The sequence below is a fragment of the Dendroctonus ponderosae genome, unplaced genomic scaffold, assembly GCF_020466585.1.
Source record: "Dendroctonus ponderosae isolate FM_Combo_2020 unplaced genomic scaffold, Dpon_F_20191213v2 Dpon_F_20191213_6, whole genome shotgun sequence".
Classification (NCBI taxonomy): Eukaryota; Metazoa; Arthropoda; class Insecta; order Coleoptera; family Curculionidae; genus Dendroctonus; species Dendroctonus ponderosae.
In genome coordinates, this window is record NW_026018814.1 from 11,886,380 (window position 1) to 11,904,748 (window position 18,369).

General features: G+C 31.8%; 1 protein-coding gene across 1 annotated transcript in view; it reads left to right on the forward strand.

Annotated features, from left to right (window-relative positions):
• Nucleotides 1-2,900: 2,900 nt before the first annotated feature.
• LOC109545167 (high affinity cAMP-specific and IBMX-insensitive 3',5'-cyclic phosphodiesterase 8) overlaps nucleotides 2,901-18,369 on the forward strand; it is a 104,547-nt gene continuing 89,078 nt past the window's right edge. Inside the window, exons 1-2 of the mRNA XM_019915697.2 lie at nucleotides 2,901-3,122; nucleotides 13,659-13,874. Coding sequence (XP_019771256.1) covers nucleotides 13,715-13,874 — 160 coding nt within the window. The 5' untranslated portion in view covers nucleotides 2,901-3,122; nucleotides 13,659-13,714. The remainder of the gene's footprint in view (nucleotides 3,123-13,658; nucleotides 13,875-18,369) is intronic.

Genomic DNA, 18,369 nt, shown 5'->3' on the forward strand with positions numbered 1-18,369 from the left:
GAGTAGAAAGCTGATATTTTCGTAATAATAGTACATCCAACTGCATAGAGGCCGCATGAAACGCAAATTTTCAAATAAAACCAAGTTAAAAAACAAATTTATATATTACAAAAGTATTTTGAAATGTTTAATACACTGGAGAATTTCACAAACATTATGTAATCTAAAACTCGTGAGGTTTTTGGGTATACTGTAAGACCTACAGAGTAGGTACTCATGTAAGTAACGTAAGCTCTCAAGCAAACCACGCAAATAATGCGTAGAAGTACAATTCGGTTTACACATGTTAAGATAATTAATGGTAAATGAAAATTAAGAGATGAAGTGCTTAAACCTGGTGGGTGATGAACATGCTTTAATTCGTCAATAGATTCTCGAGATAACCGGGCGCAATCTTTGAATAAATTCACCCTGTATATAATTTAAATTAATTATCACACCATTGTCTTAATTGTCCAACGTGATAATTTTGTAGATGACAATAACTTTAAGATGCGATTGTTAATTTTTAAACAACTAAAGTTGCAAAGAATTATTTGATGAAATAATTTGAAACCTTAATGAAATAAAATGAAAAATGTTTGATTTTACAGTTTGTTTCCAGTTAGTCAACCCGAATGGACAAGCACTTGCTTATTAATCCATCTCTTATAGATCAATACGTGTTGTTTTACTTTATACGAAAATCAAATTTCGATTCCCTGTATATTTTCTAACATTACAGATTAAGAGCGTTTAATGAAAAAAAAAACGGTTGAACATAACTTGAACGCAAACATTTACGTTCTACCAACCTGATCGAATAATATTTTCCATTAAAAATTCCATTCATTAAAAAATGTCGACATATTCTTTTTGTGCAGATTAATTTAGATTATGAATCGAAACCGGGCGAGAGTAAGAAGTGGACAGGTTTGCAAGAGTATCTGATTTTGTTCGATTTGTGAAAGTTCGTTTGAAGGGTTGGGACATGCAATAATTTTGCATTGTATTTTAAATTGTTTCATATGAGAGTTCAGGATAGAATTCCTTGAATAAATTTTATTTAAGAAGAGGCTAAATTATGTTTAAAATTATATCAATACTGATTCAACAACAACTACCAGCATTGAATTATTGCGTTGCATCAAAAGATTTAAGTGTACTTGTGAATTGTGAATTGTGAATCTAGATCGTTTGATAAAAAAAATCTGAAAACACAGCCTTTTCTGTTCTCTTAAGCGTTTATTGCATAAACGAGATTCTTTCAAATTTTTGATAGCTTTCAATTATTTAATTTTTCACTATCTATACATATGAAGTTTAGACTGAAATTCAAAAAACAAGTCAAGTCCGTCTAGTTCAGGTCATCTAGATGATCAGAATTCCGTAAAAGAATCTAAGCAAATAACATCGAAGAAAATTGGCTGGATGAATTTCAGCTAAAAAGTGGTTGTACAGTAAATTCTAAAGTACCGTAGACAGAAAAAGACTTTTTTGTGGTTTTATAATAATATAGTACCTTACTGAAATAATAATATGTTTTGGATGATGTGCAAGTTGCAAGAAAACTTCGGTGAAGAAAAAGCTGATAAAAAAATCGTAATAAAATAAACCCAAACCAACCCAAACTGTATAGGTAAATGGTCATATTTATAATTATTCAATTCTTGTTAATTGTTGAACTTCAGTATGCGACATGGTACATAAAGCCTAGTTCTTCATGAAGTTGATAACAAAGTAAAAAATTACGTTCAAAATAACCGTTAAACAAAAGAAGCCGAATAAAATGTAGAACATCTATTCGGTTTATTGAATTTCAACATTTAAAAATTGAAACTGAAGATAAATGTTTAGAATAAAATGAAACATTACACAAAGTAGCGTTTTGTAATTAGATAAGGTTTAGCTGTTCATGTGCTTATTGATAAACAAACAATAACTCGATAATGTTCAGTTTGCATGAGATCATTCTTGGGCCCAAGTTAAATTACTGTAATGAAAAAAGAAGAATTTGTAGTTGAAATTGCGGACTATAAAACATATCGAAAACACCACTGAAGAACTTCCATCACGCAAGAAAGTAATGTACTGTATATTGAGTGAATAGTGTTCCACCTAAAACCTGTTCTACTAAACATAAGATTCAGCTCAATCCCTATGAGAGAAAAGCGCACAGGAATTATCAATAATATCAGTGTAGAATTATAAGTTAAGAGACGTTTCCGAAGCACGATTACGGGACTAGAAAGAATAAGAAACAACGATAATATGGAAATTATGTAAGACGGCTAAACCAGGAACACAAGGACTACGAACATATTTGGAAAAATTTGGGACAGTAAATAAAAACTAAAGAGGCGGCCGGATGGAAAAAGGATTGTTCTAAAACAACAATGATATTTAACGACGAAAACGGGAAAGCGGCGTCTCCGAATATATCTGGCAAAAATGTATGACAGTGGTTAAAAAACTCAAGAAGGAAGTTTGCAAAGCTTTTATTCATATGAATTTTTATTTCTAGATTTCATTCAGATATTCAACCATTTTCTTACATTAATGTAAGCCATATAATAGTTAAACGATCGATCGGTCGTAATTATTCATTTAAATTTGAATGCTCAATATATGAATTCGGTGCAGAATTCAAAACAGAGACACAAACTCCATTTGAATGAAAGAAGTTAAAAGAAAGCTTTGGGTGAAAATCCGCACAATTATAACTAATTGAAACCAAAGTAGCGTTTTGGAATTAGATGAGGTTTAAATGTTTATCTGATTATTGATAAGCAAGCAACAAATCCAGAGGGTTTTAGTCGCCACCTGCTGGCTGGATGAAACTGTAAGTAAGCGCAATCGCAAATTCTGGCGCTTGGAGAAGCATTAGGCGCGGAAATCGCACAGCATTTCAAACTTGGAGTTCCAAGTCTGAAATCAGTGAATATTCTATATGCGAATGCTAGCCTTCGGGCGCTCGTAACAATTTTTCCGTGTCGCACGTAAATAGTGTCACATGCGCGTTCTGATTATTTAAATTAAACTAAATAATATGATCTATTGACTTTAAACTAAAATAAACTGTACTCCTTATTATGTGTTTTTGTGCTATTCTGGGATATTTACCGAAAGTTTTATCCGATCAGGTGGGTAGAACGCAAATGTTTGCGTTCAAGTTATGTTCAATCCTTTTTTCTGTTAAACGCTTTTAATCTGTACTTTTATAAAATATACAGGGATTCGAAATTTGATTTTAGCATAAAGTAAAAAAACGTCTTAATCGAGGAGAATGAATCCTGTCAATGAAACAATTTTGTTCAACCTGAATCCTTTGGCTGTGTGATAATTTAAGCATCGCATAATTTATTTCCCGTTTTAGTGGTTTTCAAGACCTCTTCCATTCAAGCTGCACAATTCCTTTGAAAATGCGTTTTTTTGTTGGTTTCAACTTTTCAGTATTGCCTGCCCGCCTAATTACTACTTTAAACATGTTCTTTTGTCAAAACAAAACGCTTGTAACTTGTGTTAATTAATCAACCAGTAGTCATTAGTGACTGAAAACATTATTTTAAACTACGCGGCTCGTTTGCTATAAAAAAAAACACCAATAATATTTGCTTACACGTATAACTTTACGTAATTTATAAACGGTACTGTACAGGATGTTTGAATTGGAGTTTAGCAGGTAGGTACTATTTAGGATTTTTCGTGCAAGTTGGAACCGATTTAGAAATTTTCGGCTGCTCTGTAATAAGAAAACTGAATTGCACTTTTAGACAACAGCTGGAAAACTGCAAAATATCACCTAAAATCTAGTTTTTGCAACTTATGCACCAGCAATTTTCAAAACATATGTTTTAAAGAATAAATGTACGTGAAATAAATCAATAAGAACGTTATATTCTCCAATTTACTCGTGTTTATAAAATGATTGTTGTCGATTTTGTGTGACGAGCACAAGTAAGCCGTACAGATTAACCTAATCGATAATTGTGTTTTTATAACTAAATACGTTTTTTATTTGGAATTCTAGATTAAAATGTTCTATTATTTTGGATATAATTGCTCTCGACACAATACGAAGTTTGAAATTTTGAAAAGAAAATGTTTAGGGATAAGATACAATTACTATATAGAACTGGTAAAGTATATCTACCAGCTACATTAAAGCAAATTCAGAGGTGCAAACTAATTTTAAAATATAATTTTATGGCTAGAAAATGTGATAATTTTTGTGCTAACAGTTGATAATTGAAAAGTTTGAATGTATTCAACTGTTGCAGATTTTGGTTGTTGGAAAATTCCATAGCTTATACAGGGTATCCACTGAGGTATTTTTAGATCATAGTTGAAACCATAAATATCAGGGTATGAGTAGGTAGTTGCTAAAGAGTGAATTACATCACATAATAATTATCAACTTAACTTAAATAAGAAAAAAAAAATTTTTTATCATTAAATAATTTAATCCGTGCCGACTTGTAAAAGACAAGTTGTTATTGAAATTAATGTTGCAGAAATCGGTGAGCTCGTCGAAAATAATCCTCTTCTACTGCTAGTACTGTCCTGTCGCAGGATGCGGATCGTTCCCAAATAGTCAGTTGTGAATGGTGGAACGATCATACGGATAATAAACCAATAACTATTTTCTGTCTCTTCTACATTTATATTTTTTTTGAAGAATCGGAAGGACGACATTTTTTTCGCATAATGGAACTCCGGCTCATTTTGGTAGAGTTAATTAATTAATTGATTGTGGGTGAATCGATTTTCTCAACGAAAATTATCCAAATCAATGGATAGGTCGAAGTTTTTTATGCCGGAACATGTGAAAACATTTACGTATTCATGAGAAAGTCTAATTCCTCCGACCAAGTCATCGGAAGAATTCATGCAGCGTTTGATGAAATGAAGGAAAATTTCGAAGAAAACAACTGAGAACATGAGCTACGAAAGAGAATTAACTTATTTATTTTATTCCAGAAACAGCTAGTCACATTCAGCAGCTTTTATAATAAAGTTATACTGTCATTGAGCCTTTATCAATATTTTTTCTAAGCTTCTGATATAACTTGGTAAATTCAAATATCTGATATTTCATAAACCGCTGAGAATTCAGGACAAGTGCAAAAACAACTTTCGCTTAAAATCAATCATACAAAGTCCGGAGATCCTGGATATTCTGTGCTGCATAGTATTTAACATTAAAACAACTTATTTGGTATTAAATTCATACTCATAATCTGCAGTCTGTGTAAGCCATCAAAAGGAAAAAAGTACAGTATTTATTGTTAAGACAACAGTAAAAAGCTGCACAATATAGAGATAATATAACTATTTCACTTTATAATTTAAATAATTGTTAAATAATCCCGATTAATTTTAAGTAAATAGCCGAACTAAAAGCTAGCGAACAATGAGCAAGAATTATTTAAGCCCATATAAACATAATTACATTTAAACACGCAAAGTTTAGATATTACCATTCCATTACAAATTATAGAAATAATTCAATGAGAAGCTTGAAAAAAACCCAACAGTGATTTACTAAAATTAGAGGGCTGATATTGAAAATGTAGCAAACACTATTAACCATATACCTTCAGGATTTTACGCTCTAACATTTGCTTAAAATAGGTCTAATGACTGGTCTAGTGAATGGTTAATCTACATTGTTCTATATATTTCAAACTAATGCTCAATGGGTAATAGCTGTTGAATTATTTTTTTCAATTATTTTTATTATGGAAAGAAATAAATCTAGTTTACTGTAGAATTTACTGTTAGTATATGGACAGTGGATTTTAATTAACTTGTCGCTACGTGACTGTTGAACTATTTCCCGAATATTATGGAATTATAAAGTTTGGTAGCGTGCATATCCCAAGCTCTCTGAATATACCAAACTTTGTTAATTAGCAATAGCTAGACATAAACAGAATACTATTTAATATGTTGTAGGTAGATACATAAGCTCTTGTCAATTTCAATAGCACCAATTAATAAAACAGAATGAGCTGATTCTATTAGAAGCTGCCTTAATTTCCACATTAGATTACATCAAAGATCAGAGTTTAATAAACGGGTGCAGGGTTGCTATTCTAATTAATATACAAACGCCTTTGATCATTGAAGATGTCGACCTTTCAGCAGGTTTAAAACAAACAATTATATGTAAATTAATTAAAGATTATCTCAATAATTATATTTAAATGCAGAAATGTTTTTAGAACCATAATTAATGAGGAACTATAAAAGGTTTTCTTAATGTCATCCGAATATACAGGGTGGTATTTTTTTTTCAGTGTATATGAAAATAACGGAAAAAGCAACATTTTTAATTATTAAAAATAAGCAAGTAGCATAAATAATTGAAGAATGACCAGCGCTTTTACATTATTTTTGTATTGTTACTACCATATTGCTACAGTTGATAGTTACACGTGCCACCTACACATTGGATTTTAGAACAAAAGTGCTGAAATTTGTCCGCAATACTTTTCGGAATAGGTGGATTGACCGAAATTAAGCACATGCTCTCGATTTATTGTGGGGATTTATAAAAACTTTAATATATAAGTTGCACATAAACACACCGGAGAGGTGACAACTTTTAAAATATGTTGCAAGTTGGGCAAAATTGTTGATTGGCTGCGAAAATGTAAAGGAACTTTCTAAATTTCGAGATTTTTCTAAAAGATAATTTGAAAACGTTATTTGTTTCAATCGCTTCTTGATACAGTTTAAACACAAGTATCTACTTGGATGGGGGTGGGAACATGTACGCATTTTAAAACAAATAAATGGGCGAATTTATTTAAATTAAAGAAAATTGGGAAAGAATGATATTTTCCAAGATATTATCTCGATCGAACTATTCCTTATTCATGAAATGAATAAACGAAATGTAATCATGTAAATCAAAGCAAGAATTTGAGCGTTTTCTACGAACTAAATTAATCATAAAATTGTAGGTATCAAAACAAAAATATTTGCCGGTGTTCTACTCGCCTGAAATTAAATTTAGATCGACGCAGGAGAACAAAACTGATATACATCCTAAAAATGGGCTCTATGAAATATGTTGCTTTGTGCAAAACATGATCCCTGCGTTTCCCAATGAGCCATATACACAAAAGTTAAGTAAAAAAACATTAGTAGACAGTCAAAAAAATACGCTGTTTCTTCAATTTATATTTAACAATTTTCTTCAATACAGGAAAATAAAAATAATAATAGGAAATATTAAATCACAAATGTCCACATAAAAATTATAAAATATTTGCTCACAAATCCCCCATTACAGTTAGTTACATTTGGATAAACTAGGTGATTCTAATTGTTAGAGCCATAAAGATTCACCCTTGTCAAAAAAATCAACCCTCCACCTCTGTCTAGTCAAATATTTTTTAAATGTCCCGTTAATGGGTCAGTAGCCCGAGAAAGCGGGTGGTAAAAAGGAGAAGAAACAGATACATTCGCACAGGATGTTCAGGTTCTTTTGTTTAGTACCACACCCTTGTTTTGTTTTGTGGCGTTTTATATATATTGTTCAGTTGTTCGTTTGTTCGGAGTGTTGTTGTATACCTATTAAAGTACTTAAGCTAGTTTTGGCTTTTATTTCGAACCGGGTTGGTTGTGAAGTTAAGACGGGTAGTTTTTCGGACACAACACTAATAAATCCAGACTCAACGCGTTGCTCAACAGTCAGCTCTTAATTAAACTGATTTTACATTGCATTTTACTTATTTTGTTTATTAAGTCAGAAAATGTTAATATTTGAGCCAGCTGTGATTTGCAGAACAGTTTATTGTTTTTATTGACTCAATATTGATTTTCTTTACTCTACTATTTTTATTTTTCATTGGCCCTTGCTTAGTTGAAAAACTCTGGTCATCTACACCAGTTAAGTACATTACTATTAATTTTCTACCCACACTTTCACAAGCTTTTTTCAATGCAGTTTTCTTGGTTTGTTTTTTTCGTATATATGTTGACACAGTATACATTTCTGATGAATGAATAGTTTCTATTCAGTTTTCAATTTTAGAGGCTTTTGCTATTCATTGTTCCAATGTTCTATTCGGTTTCATACTTTCTGGCACTGTTTTTATTTTCCTCAGCCGATGCAAATAAAATTACTGATTAGAAAAATTCCTAATCAGGTAATTAAAAATTACTCATTTTTCTAAAATTATACCCATTCAACTTACCCAGTTGTATGATGCTACTGGTCTTAATTAAAAATCTTGCTATCATTGTATAAGTTCTGTTTTTCATTTTGCATACAAATCAGCCGTAGGTTATAAAATATCCACTCTAAACGTCAGAAAACTAAAAATAATCCGAAGTAACGAGTTAAAACTGAACAAATAAATTCCGTTATAAAACCAAATACTAAAATGTTATAGCTAGTTATGCTTCGAACGATTAGATATTATAATTTATAGCGGTATTCCAGGGTATTTGTAAACGCTTCCTTCAAGGGCAGTAATTGGTTTATTTAGTTATAGAAATTTTATTCTGTTCATAACATACCATGAACAAAGTAATTTACAACGTACGTAGTAAATGTTTTATTTGCTTCGTTCCTGCTGGGAATGATTTAACTCAAACTTTTTTAATCTCAAAGTTAAAAGCCAAATAAACTTTCCGCACTATGCTCGGAATATTGCATTTTTCAGATAGAAAATCAATCCATTTAAACCGAGGGAATTATTTTAAGACCAATCGATTGTATCTTCCAGTAAACAATAAAAAGTGATGAAGCGAAACTATAGTTTGATTTGGTAATCGGTTTTTTTTCATATTTTTATATTAATATTGATCGTTGCATCACAGGATTGAAACGAATGTTATCTGCTTATAATTATCGTTTATAATAATGAACAGTTGAAACGCATTTAAAATCTTTAATTAGTTGTTTTTGCGACGTGTAGTATGGTGAGAAAAATATGATAATTCTATTGGCGATCTATTGCATAAGCTTCTATTGTTATAATGTCTGCTTACAAGTTGCAATTTTTTTTTATTAGCGAGAAATTCGTTTGCTGAAACTTAATGATGCTATCAATTCAAGGAAAATGATTGAGCTACTTGAGCTTGAAAATATCAAACAATCTAAGGGCAAGCGTTCATAAAAAAGTTCGACAGTTTTTTTTATATTTTCACCAAAAGAATTGTGTCAACATTTCTTTCAGCAAGATCAGGATATCATTATTAGAGTTGTGAACAAACCGATTATTGTGCAGATAGATTATTAAGCAGCGATACTCCAAAACAAAGACATATCTTCCAAAAAGAGACTATACAGACTACTCATTGCCAACATTTTATTTTTCAAATTTTTTGAGGAAAGTTCCATACCATCATGATAGATTATGGTACAATCTATAATGTAGATGGACAACGCTGGTCACGACGAGTACCACCTTTGGATAATATGGTGAACGTAAACTTTATTACAGAGTGTTTCAGTTTTCATTCGGATCGTTTGGATATTATAGTTTTCTTTCGATCTGTTTTTGCTACACATTATATATTTTACAGGCACGAGCAGCTGCTCAATGATAATAAATTTTATTTCATTCTCAAAAAATTATCAAAGTTATAATCATCTTTGGATGATAATATTTGTGGCAAATAAACATTTCGAACAAAAGTCTAAATGTTCGTTTGCTAAGATGTCAATAAACGTGCGTTTTATTAAAATCGATCATTACACAATATTTTATTTTTTTCTTTCTTAAAACCTACAGAAGGAAACAATTCTGAACATTTGCAAACAAAAACTTTCCGATTCACCCGATGCTGTCTGAAATTTAAATTTCTTGCTTTTGCCCAATACCTCTAATGAACCGTTTTGTTTCAAGGCAGCCATTATGTTTAATCATAGATTTATCGATGTTTTTTTTATATTTTATTTACTTTTTATAGATAGAATTATTTGAGACATTTTATTTTATATTCTACAATATTTGAATCTCGCACATAAATTGTTAGGGATTTAAATGTAGTGGGATTTGTAATTTAATTTAAGGCAAATGTTACTGAACTCAATTAAATAAATAAAAATAAAATTACAAACAATAGACAATATTTGATTGATAAAAATGTTGACTAGTTATTATTAGTAAATTAGAGTGGGTGATCAGGAGATTCCTTTGACCAGGCCATTCATTATTGGTCCATTTCAGTCACTTAGATTATTATCAAAAACTGTCGATCCGGCAGTAACAATCGTTACTGAAAGCTAAATTTTTAGAAAGTCGATCGATGAAAGTTTGTCATGGATTCATTAGAATAATTACATAAAAAGATTACGTTTGAATCGGCCAATTATTTCATATTAGCTGATAAAACTACGTCCCCAAATTACCTTAAACAATCGCCAAATTTAATATATCTAATATCAAACTGAAATAACCGATGATAAGGCCGACTTAATTCTCCGCGTTGCCGATTTCTTAATAAATATTGTTCGTTAGATGGATAATTGGAGTACAAAATACTAATAAGGGGGAGCACAAAACCTTTAAATATGCACCGCAGCTCTAATAAGGGCTCTATATAAAGAGCTATTTTCCGATTTGGCTCAGTTATTAAATTGCGACAAGCCGCAAAGTTGTTTCATCAGAGTTTCCAAATCAGGAAGCACTTTCTCTACCTCTTATTAAATACCATAGTTGAGTTACGAGGAAAAGTGTGCGGACAGAAACAATTTGTACTTGGCATATACTAAAAGAATTTTGGAGAACTGCTGTTTTTGGATCCACAAGCCGCCGTGGATAGGATGTTGCGGTTCTGCTAGCTTGCATAGTTAACATGTTCAAAAGTGTGTTTACGACCTCCTTTGAGTTTTAGAGCGATTTTGTCCAAAACTGGTGGTCGATTTTCGCACAAAAAACAGTTGACTAAATCATTTCAGGAAAAAAACTTTTCATAGTTCAGAATGAATGTATAAAATAGCAGGGATTATTAATTAGGATTCTTAATTCCTTCCAACCCAATCCAAATTATATCTGTAATTTGAAGCAAAAGTTTTTGATTTTGCACTAGTTTTATCATCTATTTCGAAAGTATCGATTTTTCGATTTCATACTTCTTTGTTCGGGCATTTTTAGTGGACACAATGTGCTTTAATTAAATGAGAATCGATGGCTACAAAGAGCTGTTCCAAACCTCATTTATTGAGAACAATCGGCCACAATTAACGATTCAAGTTCCTATCAATAAGTTTCCAATAAAACCAGCCTCAACCGATAAGCTATAAAATAAAATCTGAGGACAACACCTCAAATATCCGGAGCTTTATTACCTGCTCTAAAGCTTGACATTTATTAAATTAACAGTTTGGTGGAAAATTAATTTGGGCGGTACATTCCCGCGCTTCACACAGGCGTCATTAAATATATGACTCAGTATTCGGTATAGAGGAGTGTGTTCATGCAAGAGGGTAATTTTCTCCCCTTCGATTTCCACGACAAAACCCCAAATCGGAATAAGCTCAGGTTGGAGTAAATTTATCGTCTAATTAGTTTTGAAGGTTTTGTCGGCGAACTACATCCGGGTAAATCGAAAACGAGAATCCTGAAAAGTCTAGATGTTTTAGTTTCTATCTGCGCAACAATGCCGGGGTGCAATACGCGTGAAAGTATCTGGATTGTAATTTTGGACTGAATTTTTAGCAGAAAACTTTTTCATTACCAATCACGGATTCTGAGGATCATGGAAGGAGATTGAACATAACTTCAGGTATTTCTTCACGTACAACTTAAAACTAAACAAGCTTTAGTAACATTAGTATTACAAGAGGACAGTATGTCGATATTTTCAAAACTTTCACGTTCTAATTATTTTTAATGTCCACGTGTATTTAAGACTCGAACTGGTCAATTTGTGTTTAAAATTATCAAAATCACAAAAGAACATTTCTGAATTAGCAGGATTTTTTTTATCCTGAATTTTCACGAGACGCTAGTGAGAATGACAAGACTCGCGGCCTCCAACAAAAACGATCCCAAAAGTTAGTACTAAAAATGACTTTGAGTCAGATTAGAGTAAATTCAATTTCAACTAAAAAGTGGTATTAATAAAATGTTCAGTTGCAGCTGAGCTCAACATATATGTAGTTTTAAAATCTTGACTCGAACAGTGCCTGCAAATGAAGGCTAAATTGAGTTCCAAGTTCGTTTGAATTGAAGATTTTTATCCATTGATTTGTCTTTAACTTAAATATGCTTAGAATGTATGAGTACAGGGTGATTTATTGAAAATGGATAATCCGGAAGCTGAAAACTGTACACGTTAAAATGGGAATATTTCCTTAAACATGCCTGAGACAAACGTTTAAGGTTTATTTCGATTTTAGTCATAATTGGGAAAATATTTGAACTGGTAGGAAAGGAAAAAGGATGAAAACACTTGAAAAACACGTATCTTTTGGGTTTTTTACTGAGAAATTGTTCATACTTTACAGATGAAAAAAGTCCATATTTCATAAAATCTGAAGAATCGCTGCGTTGTAATTGGCAATATATTTTCATAATATTCCTTGAATGAGTTAAAGCCGTTTGTCAAATATTATGATTACTTTTGCGAGCACGGTTTATAAATTAGTAGTCCATTCATGAATGAAGATTTATTTCTATCAAACACTAAATCCCAACGTTTGGAAGATACGGGGCTCAGATACCTGATTGTTCAAAAGTGTAAAAATATATTCTGTTATATCGTCTAGTTTAGGGATTTAGTGCATCATAGATGGTTAAATGGTAAAAGATAAAAGGGATCAAATCGTACTGAGAATGTTTTAATACCGGGCTTAGAAGGCAAAATCATATTGAGTTTTTCCAGTTAATATTTTTGATTTGCGTTTTTCCTACGGTTACATATCTTGAAAATCACCAAAAACAGTTGAATTTTCATTCAAAGATGTTTGCAAATTGACAAATAATGCAATGATGCATTATTGCGGTCCTATTTTGTCGAGCATCAATTTGAATATCCGAAATATTATTTATCTTTAAATGTTTTTTATTATTTTTTATTTATCAATTCTATATTCGGTATTCTCAAAAATGTTATACATATAGCGCTTCTGCATTTTTTGGAAAATTTTGCAAATAGATTCACTCCACAAAGTGAGACCAGAAATATGAACACTACTAGTAAGGTTTCTTTTAAATATACCTTCTAGTAAAATATTTTTATAGAATGATATCGAAGACTACTAAGGCTTCTGGGCAGTTTGATATAATTAACAATTGTCTGCAACTTTAATATACATTAACTTTACGAGTTTACACGAAAACCATTCAACATCTTCAGTATTCAAGCTTAACCGTATGGAACAATAAATTCGACAAACATTTTTTTACATTCGTTAATGAAATGGATCGTGGTTTCTTAATTAGACGCATTTCTTTCATTCCAAAAAATCTTCAATAATTAAATAATATTTTAGAACTTTTTAAAGTCATCCTCTTAATGGGCCCAACGCTAATTGGTTTATTTTGCAAAAGGATCTCGGACTTTTTCAGTAGTATCCTCGTTTTTCAATTTGTTTACAAAAATTATTGCATGTTACTACATATCTCGTAGTTTTTCATATGTTCAGTGTTGTAAAATTTGAAAGTATATATTTGCAAATCTAAGATAATTAAAGGTGCTAATTGTTGCAGGATTATCGAGAGTAAAAGTGATACTGCAGTTGGGTGTGTATAAAAAGGGGGCTGGCATGGGCTGCTCCCCCAGTGCGCTGCTGGAGCAGATCCACAAGGGCAGTTCAGCCAGCCTAGACAAAGTGGACAAAAGTGCCATCAAGAAACCTGCTATAACTACAGCATCTAGAACCAGTACAGTTACGACCACCGTTCAGGTTAACAATATGTCAAGAGGTAAATATTTCTTAAGGTTTTCTTGTTACTATTATTAATTTGAAGTGAAATTTGCATATGCAGTTCGTGTCTTTAATATAAGACGAGACACAAGAAGATACCAAATACCTAAATTGATAAAGATAATCGTAAGATACGATAATTTACATAGTACTACAAGCAAAACATTCCAGAATATCACATTTTCTTGCAAATTAAATAGTAGAGTATGAATTATGAAAGAATGGCATCCATCCAAAACTCAATGTTGCCACCTTATAACAAAACTGAAATTTGAAAATATACATATCTACATTTTCATCAGAAACAAGGTGTTTTATTGACTGTAAAGACCTGTGGTATTATCCGGCTCATCATGTAGTCAAATGGATTTTTCTATAAACCGCCAAAATATTTATATTTTGTAGCTACTTTATTTAGTCATGTAAATTTAACCTTGTGTAAGTGTTGTAAAAAGAATGAAATTTAACTGTTTTAATTGTTTTTTGTTTAATTGTAATTTTTCAAAGTCTATCAAGCCCCGTTTGAGCCACAGAAATCGTTTCCGCATCGTTAGATAGAGAATTGAAATTTCGATTCAGTCATAACATCATGAGCGCGGCAATTTCAGTAGTTTCGACCCAGAAAGCGAAATTTGAATATTAGACACTTAGGTGCAAGATTATACCAACATTTCGTGTTTTCGGTCCTGTTTTTGCTTATTTCTCGAAAGCAAAATGATCAAAAACGCTCATTTTTAAATCATTCCAGAGAGAACTAAATGGCCTTTGTAGGACGTGAACCATCGATAAGAAGATAAGTTGGCAGTTTTCATTTGAGTTTTATGATCCTCCCCCTGGATCCGCCCTTGGTTCAGTATCATAATAGTGAATAAAAATTGAACATTTCTCAAACCTCCTCATTCACCCATCATTTTGTGCAGAATTGGTATTTTTCATCTGTTTTCACAGTGTTATTTATAACATTATTGTTATCCTGTGTACTGTCAGATATAATACAATTAAGAAAGGTTGATGATTTCCGAATGTTTTGAAAACTTGTTCCTTCAGGAAATTCTCAAACTTATCTTCTTGGTATGGAATTTGGAATTTTCTTTATAAACGTTTTTTTACGAAAACCGAATTTAATTACTACATGAATGTTGAATGCATTTGTTCGCGAGTGTTTGAAGAATATCATGTCTTTGATATTTTAGAGAAAAAACTTGCCTGCCAAGTTTCAATATGACTTTAAATTATTGTGTTCTCAAATTAATCAATGGTTCTTTTTAGTAATTTTTTTTCCTTCATTTTCGTGCTTGAAAACAAATGGGATGCACAAAATAAAAGTGTGGTGGAATTCATATTTCGATTTTCAGTGTATGTGAGCGCAATTGTGCATTGCAACTCAGTGCAAAATCTTTTTCAAAATCATTCATTAACAGACAAACAATATGTAACCAAAACAACAAAACCCTGCAATCATAAAAAAGCAAATTTAAATATTGGGCTAAAAAATGCGAAGAGACTAAATGGAGAAGAAATACGCATTTTATATTAACTGTAGCGAAACGACATCCGGATATTTATTAACGTACTCTGGTTTTACCCAAGTTCAAGGAAATAGAACAAATAAACAAAAAATATAATTCATAGCTTGGTGAATTTGCACAGCCCACAAGGTGTATGATTTGTTTATAAATTCCTTTAAAGTGACCGTTTTTAAAACATATTTATATGTTGATCATTATTTAAATTATTTTTTTATGCAGTTGAAAAATAATTAATTTCTATTGCAGTTGCAAATAAGCAGCTGTAATATGTTCCGTTTTAAATATGAAATTAAATTGTTCTGTCGGTAAAATCCAAATTCTTTATGAAAATTACGTTTGTCAGTGATGGACTAACCAGTTGAATGAACTAAAATGGCTAAATGAAAACTTTTTTGATAGGAATCGTACTGTAAAGCAAGCATGCTGTCGAGGCTAACTACATCCATTGTTTTATTGTTAATCTAATTTCCAGCCAACTCAATTGCTGAATTGCCAGTTGCATTATAGCTCGAACTTCAGGTAATTCAAAAGTCGGAGTAAAAATTTACGGTTATTCTGTCGTAAAAAAGGCGAAAATTAAGTTAGAAATTGTCTATGCTTTCAATTCAATGATCAACTGTTTCAGTTCTATAGCATTATAAACCGAGTTGGTAGATTATTTTCGGTCAGTTAAATAACCAAAAGAACAGTAGATATATTATATATATATGTATATCGAGTTTTGGGTTATTTTTATATATGTAACTTAAATCAGCATTTATTACTCTGGCTACTGCAGAAATTCCCGTTTGAAAGCGAAATTTGCAATCGAAAGGCGACACTGTAATTTCCCCCAAAATCTAAGTAATCGCAAATTTAAGCCTTTGGGATTACTTGGCCTTACATCTATGCTCTCTATATTCGTATGCTACTGAGTCCTAATCCAACGTGCCTATAGGTTTCATTAAAATCTAAAGCTCAGAATGCTTCGGATGTTAACCCTGCAGCTTCAAAAAAATGGCATTTAATGGGTAACCAGCGAACGAACTAATCCACCTTTAAAATTTGCTCAAGCCTGATGGTTAGTAATATTGGTTTCGTGTACACATTTATGAAGGATGTTGCAGAGAAAATTGAGCCTCAATCAATTTTTTGCATAATTAAGCCAACTAAGCAGCTATTGAAATTTTTTCGGGGCATTGATATTAGAAATTCGATCTGTTTAGAAACAATCACTGCTAATTACAGAAAAAAAGGTTTCACTTTAGTTAATGTCCGAGCCCAGTTTTGTCCTTTGCATACTGTCAACGGAAAATAAAACAAACAAAAAATTGCGCCTTGTCTCGACTTTTATTACCAAACAATCGGCTTTATTGGATTATTTCCAAAATTTTATTACAGGCTCAACTTGTATTGTGGCTGGCTTTATACACTTACATTATACTCGTCATGCTAGGGATTTACTGAATGTAAATCTGCGCTTTTGTGTTAAGTTTGCCTCTTTCCAAGTTTCAGAAGAAAAAGATACTGTTTTTGCGCTTACTTTTCATTAATGGACCATAGCTTTTGCTTTCACTCTTTTAGCAGGTAGCTGTAGGTACTTAAGCCAGTCAATAATTAAAAAATCAATGAATCGAATGGAAAATATTTTATGACTTTCTAGCAATAATTCAGGAGTATTCCTTTTAAGCAAACCGTATTTGGCGGCTTTTTAACTTAACGTTAAACAATAAATACATAAATTTGCCGAAAACTAGTAATTAAAGGTTTTTTTTTCAGCTACTGTGAAAAGTCAGATAAAAAGAAAAAAATATAGTTCCAAAACGGGTTATTTGAAGACAGACCAGAACATATTTTCAAATAGGTAGTTCCTTTGAAATTAAACGTGCCGAAAGCCCAATATGTTATCAGGTTTAACTACGGTCATTGTTAAACTAATTTCAAGCCAATAGAATTTATACTTGGATTTACAGCCCAGATTCAGAACTTAATTAGATAGTTGTTTCAAAAACAAATTGATTATTGTTCCGTGCAACGTTAAAATTCATTTCTGAAGCCGTAAATATTTTTACTATTTCAATACCAGGTTGCTCTCATTGAAATACAGCATCTATATTAGTTGAGCTTCATTTCCTTCCTCAACTTAGCTGAAGCTAAATTCATAAATATTTTTTAATTTTTTGCGTTTGTCTGCAAAACATGCTATTCTATTCAATTTCAAGGATTGTGCATATCCCGTCTAGAGCTCTCCTTGCTTCTAAACATCTTGCCCGAGGTAAATAAAATATGATTTATTTTTGTAGTATTCTTATCCCAGAAACACGATCCACTTCGCTGCCGCTTTTAGTCGTATAGAGCTGCCCAAGTTTCGGAAAAAAAAACCCTAATCTGAGAAGTAATCCGTTCCAGGCGAAATGTCGAAGTAGGTACGTTTCGAAACCCTGGAGGAGGGCTAAAAGCCTAAGTCGAAATGTGGCATTTCAATTTACCCGTCTTTTAGGAAACGGAAATTTGAAAATGTTTTGAATTATTTCGGTTTGCAACGTTTTGTATTGCCTTATGGATAAAACGAACTGGATGAACTATGTTTGCTTATGGAACATTTTAGGTAGAAAACTGCGGGTTTCTATTCGATTGCATAATATATGGTCTTCCTGCAAGAGCATGCTTTTGACAAAACTGTTTTAGAGCAGTTTGGTTTAAAAAGTATTTAGGTTACAGTGAGGGTCAAGAAATAATGTTGCCCAAATCACAGAAAAATCTGTCTCAAAACTAAAGTAACGAAAAATAAATAAAATCTATAATCGCATTCTGCATCATGTGCAGTTAGTTCTTACGGACAGATAACTTCTTGTGGAGATTTACAATACAGGGTTATTCCCGCTATACGGCACGGACGTTTGCGGCTAGCCCGTTTGTTTTTTGCAAAGTATTATTTGATGAATCCACAGACGCCCATCGGGTGCACATTTTAAAAATATTTTT